General features: G+C 37.7%; 1 protein-coding gene across 7 annotated transcripts in view; it reads right to left on the bottom strand.

Moving 5' to 3' along the window:
* The window catches only part of slc2a9l2 (solute carrier family 2 member 9, like 2), an 88,103-nt gene that overhangs the window by 72,269 nt on the left and 9,977 nt on the right, over positions 1-5,857 (bottom strand). For 4 of the 7 annotated variants that reach the window (XM_020592517.1, XM_020592518.1, XM_020592516.1 and 1 more), the window contains exon 3: positions 2,662-2,763. In XM_020592517.1, the coding sequence (XP_020448173.1) occupies positions 2,662-2,763 (102 nt within the window). The remainder of the gene's footprint in view (positions 1-2,661; positions 2,764-5,857) is intronic. The other 3 variants (XM_020592520.1, XM_020592522.1, XM_020592519.1) reach the window with 1 other exon arrangement.

Below are 5,857 nucleotides of genomic sequence, written 5' to 3'. Positions count from 1 at the left end.
CTTAATAACCAGCTTGTGGTCCTGCTGAGCAGAAACTATAGAAGAGGATAGATACAGAAAAACAGCTTAACATACACATGAACTGGAGTGTCAGCTGAATCTGCAGAAGCACAGTAGCTGGGATCTACTGAAATGATGAGATGTAACTCATTAATTCCCCAGAGATTTTGTGCAAGCAAAAGTTAGAAAAGATATAAACTGAGCTGAAAAAGGGTATTGCTGGACTATCTGAGGTTCTGAAAACTTCATGACTGATGGCACGCTCACATTAATTTTTAAATATTGAACACGCTGATCACTCCTGCACATTGATGACATATAGATCAAATTATTGAAACAGAAAAGTCTCAACTCAAGAGCATCTGCAGGATTTGTTTTGTGATGGTATTACAGTCCAACTACATCTACGTGAAATGTATACAGCAGACTCAGGAGCATCAGAATATACACACATGCGCAGCACTGTAGAGCTTTAACTGCCCATAAATAGGTTGTTACTGAGAAACCTAGGAGATGGGAAGTCATTCATGTGTTTATATACAACAATCCCCTAAACCATCTGGGTACTGCCACACCAGGTGCTGCAGAAAAGAAATGGGTGTATTTACAGAAACACAAGCCCATCACTGACCCCTTTTCGGAGGTAATAATAGGTCAGGAAGCCAAAGCAAAAGAAAGGAGACACTCAGTGAAAGCACTAGGGACTTGGTTTGTCAGTGGGGACACATTATCACAGAGCCGATGCACCAGTAATCAGCCCTTTATGATTCTGCCTGAATTTTAAAAGAGGTTATCTTTTGTGATTCCTTGTTTTTCTGTCATTCACCTACTGCAGGGAATGGGTAGAAGACAAACAGAAGATAAAGGCCATTACAGGTATGACAGAATGTATGGCGCTCCACATTACTGAACAATTAACAGTGTATAGCACTGCATTAGAGCAAACGAGCACGGGTCATGGAGATCACCAGATTAACTTGCTATGGCAGGTTTTGTCTCCTTCCCTTTTACACTCATCAATCAAGGCTAATATAGTGAGGCCTGGTTTGCTCAAGTTATACACACAGTACATAATTAAAAGGTGATGTAACATCTCTGGGCCGAGCAAATCGGGATGAAAATGTTGAGCTGAATGTTGATTTTGCTTGCGGTAGCAGGCCGCTGTCAATAAAATGTGATCAAACTTGATGAAGCAGAATGGCTGAATGTAGTGTTTACGGCTGTGTCTGAAATAACTTCTTTGTTCACTCATTTAGCACTCCCTATACAATACACACTCAATAGTCAACAGTAAATTTAGATTTCTGACACTTACTGTACATCATCATTTTGTATCAACACTGTGGACTCTTTGAGGGCACTATGAAGGCCAAAGAGAATTCAGACAAACAATCAAACACAAAGAAAGAGCAGATGATCAATATAGTGCACCATATAGTAACTGGGCACTGATTTCAGACACTATCGTTAGGACTAAACATATGGTCACGTCACACTTCCATCCTATGAGTACTCACTCTGTTTTCAATTCCAAAAATGCAATAAATCATGATGTGCCCACTTTTCTTAAATGTTTGCAGAAAACTTTCCCTGAACACATCATGACATTTATGAAAACTTTACTATTTTTACAAAACAAATATTAAGCTTGTGTTTACACAAAATACAAGTTCTACTTCTGTATCAGTCCGAGACACTGGCGTGAATGAGGCTCTATTTCAGTTTTATTCAGTGAAAGCTGAAATCTGCTTTCTGTGTTTCCAGCATCATTCCCTGTACTTGTTTTGGCAGCTGCAGAGCTGAGGGTGACAATGTTTGAATACTAATTAAATGACATGTGGGGCATCTAATTACCTCTAAACAAAAACATGGCCTGAATGAAAACCTCTGAACTGCTGTTTCCCATTCAAAAGTGGCACCACTCAACTGGACCTATACATAAAAGCTATTTAAAATTACAACTTTAGTATCCCCACTCATAGGATTTGCAGAATGTGAAAATGTCTATTTTTTTAACTGATTGTTTTTTTTAATCTGACAGGAAGCCCTGTACTTAGTAAACATATATTCACTGTAATTATATTTCCTTCTTCTCCATCCCGAGCCACATTAAAGATGAGAATTAAACCCCAGCATATACAATATTTGCACAAGCAAAACTTGGTTAAAAATGATTTCAATGCAACGTTCTCTTCTGTGTTTGTATGCAAGTGAGACGAGAGTCATATTGAACAGCAAAGTGTTACCATCATTCAGCTTTTTCCAATTACAGATTAGAAACTAGTTGTCTATAACTGATGGGTGGGCAATTCAGTCTAATCTGACAAGACCCTCTGCTGATTGTTTTGTGTTTGTTGCAGCAGGCAAAGAATGTGGTAGGAAATAGAATTGCCCATGGCAATGTCCATTTTTATTCACATTCAATGACAAAAATAAGGCAAATCTAACTAACACAGTAGGTGATGTAATGCAGTTTAAATTAACTAACAGTGGCTTTACACTTTGAGCATGTGTGTTTTGGACAATAAATTAAAAATAGGAGACGATTCAATATCCTTCTGCCCTTACTTCTCATTTATTAAAACCTGGTTCTGAAGTAGTGTGGAAATGAATGTTCATTGATTTCTAGTATTGCAGACAGATGGATAGAACGTAACTCACCAGAGCGGGAGCGTTGACCACAGATAGGTTGTAACCATAAAGAAAAGATGACCCCAGGGCGCCGAAGAAGGCTGCACTCAACAGGCAGGCTGTGACAGGCTGCTAATGGGAGAGCACTCATTTTAGCCATACAAACATGAACACATTAGAGGCCTCATCAGTGACAGCCAAGGTCAAAGTCAACCCAAAACTGAGGGAATTTAGCAAAGGATATTTCAAAAATTGCCCCTGAGTGTGACACTGCTTTAACAACAACAATCCTATCAGCACACTGGGGTGAGGGCAGGAGTAAAGCAGCATTCTGCAGCAATCATCAGAGTGGTTGTGCTACTAAGGAAACATAGCCAGTGATTTAGAAATAGTGAATAAAACTTGAAGGATGCAGGTCTATTATTCGATTAAAAGGATGCTGAACAGTAGAGTTCTTCTTTTCATCTTGTACTGTACATGGCTGTTAGCATATAGACTTATGCAACAGCATCTCCTGATGGCACTTACTTTCCATGATAAGAAACTACCAAGACCTGGCTCAAAGTGTGACCTCAGAGACCTTGAAAAGGGATGATCACACACACATCACAAGGTCAGAATTGACTTCAAATTCAATACTACACAATTTACCTTTATTTATTCATGCACAAATTATTTGCCCTAACACTCTTCCAGACTTGCATTTTATCCTCTTAGTATCATTTAATCTGTACTGGTATACAAAAAATAAAAATTTTACTTCCACTCAATACACACTAGGGACATTTTGAGACTAAAGTGAACACTTTCATTTTTAACATTATTACATAATATTTTATTTTGATTATTTTATTGTTTTTTAAAGCACAAATTCTTCCACATGTACATTGTTTTGTCTATCATGTATGATGTTATTTAACAATTCACATGCATACTGTCATGAACAGGACAAAGCAATATCAAAATACATATTCTGTTCCCCTTGAAGTTTAATAATCCATGCACATGGACTGCTTAACCATCATGCTCATCCACCTATTCAGTTTAAGAACCATTTTGCAATCTCAGCACACAGTTAAGAAGTCAATGTGCATGGATACCCACATGATTTTTTTAGCATGCAGTTAATCTCTAGAAGGATTATATTTACCACTGGTGGTCAGGATGCTGTGCCAACTACAAATGATCTATTGCTACATGAACAAATGTTGCATCATCTCAAGCTAAGAAAGAATAAGGTATTGTGCAATGTACACACAAATGTGATTTCAGTACTTGCAATGTTATATTTTCTTTAAATGTATTTTCACATTTGATAAAAAAGGTATTCATTTTTTATCCAGTTACAGCTTTTTGGATTTTTTTCCCATTACCTCAATGATACATCTCAGCGTCCTTGTTGCTTATACCAGAGAAAAACATGTCTGCATGTCTCTGCTCAGAGGTTAGGATAAATGTCTGGTGCGTACAGTAGTTAGCTAATGGGATATTTTCAAAAACCTTGGGATACAGCTAGATTTTAGTTAGGTTCCTCTCAACATAATACACTGCAAGTAAGATTCAAAAATGTAAATATTCTGTAGGGCAGTTATCAATACATAGTTAAATGTGCCGCTGGGCAAGCGTGTGTAACTGTGGGAGAATTTATCATGTCATGTATGTCATCGTCATGTATGCTTTATGTTATTCTTGCCAGTGAGTTAAGATACAAATATTCTCTCTTGGTCAGAACGTTTAGTTGCATAAGATAATATACATTAGATATGTACATACACATTGAGAGCCGATGTACCAGACACACCTGGCCAATAAAGCAGATTCTGATAAGCGTGTGTGTATGGGGAAGCTAGCTTCTGGAACTGGTTCTCTCAAGTTCCTCTGTTCTAAGAGCATGTAAGTTTAAGATCTATATGTTGAGAGTTGTTTCTTCAGTGTGAATTTGACATGCAATGCTGTATGAACACTCCATACTCTCTGCAATATACTTACGAAGTCAACAGTGAGTGTCTGAGCATCTTTACTCCTTGGAACCTGAGGTTTTCTTCATCAGTAACCTGGTATTCATGTTAAATGATGTTTCGATCAAAACATTAATCTTTAATTTATATTATTAACTATTTGAAAATAAAAATAAAACCTTTTGTAACCAATTTTCTGGTAAAATAATTTATCTTATTGTATTGTTTATTCATGTATCCAAGGGCATTTTCCACCCATCAGAAATCTTATTTGTGACATTTTTTGCTTCTAAGCTTCCTTTAGCAAGAGGAAAAATGTTCCCTGCCACCTCACACACAAACTTTACGTGACAGCAGTCTATGTACCTATGCATTTCAGTCATTACTCTCCTACTGAAGTAGGTAGGTATGAATATACTGTAGGTATAAAGATGCATACAGTAAATGCAATGAGAGCAGTTTCATTAAGTGATTTATTGAATTTAGGGAGAAAATTAATGAGTCTTAATTTTCCCAGATACCCAATCTGAAAAAAACCACCCATGTGTGGAAAGGATTATGATGGTAATGAGAGTCAAAGTGTTGAGTACCACTGACACCCACAATAATACTTTGACACTGTTGCTGAGTCGACTCAGTCGTGTGGCAGTTAAGAGGCCGTTAAGCAAGGCCAGTAATGGAACAGATGAAGTTGTATGGAAATATCTCCACTGGGACCTTGCTCAGTTGGCATAGCTGAAATCTGTTTTTAGAAGATTAGAGACCAACTTACTGTGTTATCTTGGAGTGATTTTATGTTGATTGTGGGAGGCTTTCAATAAAACTGGCACTGCCTGAGGGGCTGGAACAAACACTGATGTTTGTGATGAGGGAATGGGATGAAGTGAGTGGCATGCAGTGCACATTCTAAAAAAAGTCACCATTAAGAAACACTGATTAACTAGGCACTAATAGAGTAATAAACATGAGTGTTAGAAGTGGTCTTCTGCTGAGATTTTCTGTGGGCATAGTAAAAATAATTCTTATTATACTTGTAATAGTTCATTCATTCATTTTCTACCGCTTAGTCCCTGAACGGGGTCAGGGGGGGTGGGGGGCGGAGCCAATCCCGGCCAGCAAATCGGGTGAAGGCGGGGTACTTGTAATAGTATATTGTGTAATGTGGATGCATCACACAATATACAAAAATCCTACATATTAGGAATAATATTTGAACACAACAATCAAATAGTGATGAGGGTTCCTGTTTGAGCAGCAGGTCAATGTCT

This window comes from Monopterus albus, unplaced genomic scaffold, assembly GCF_001952655.1.
Source record: "Monopterus albus unplaced genomic scaffold, M_albus_1.0 scaffold18.1, whole genome shotgun sequence".
Lineage (NCBI taxonomy): Eukaryota > Metazoa > Chordata > Actinopteri > Synbranchiformes > Synbranchidae > Monopterus > Monopterus albus.
The sequence above is the reverse complement of the archived record's forward strand: the minus strand, read 5'-3'. Positions and strand labels throughout refer to the sequence as shown.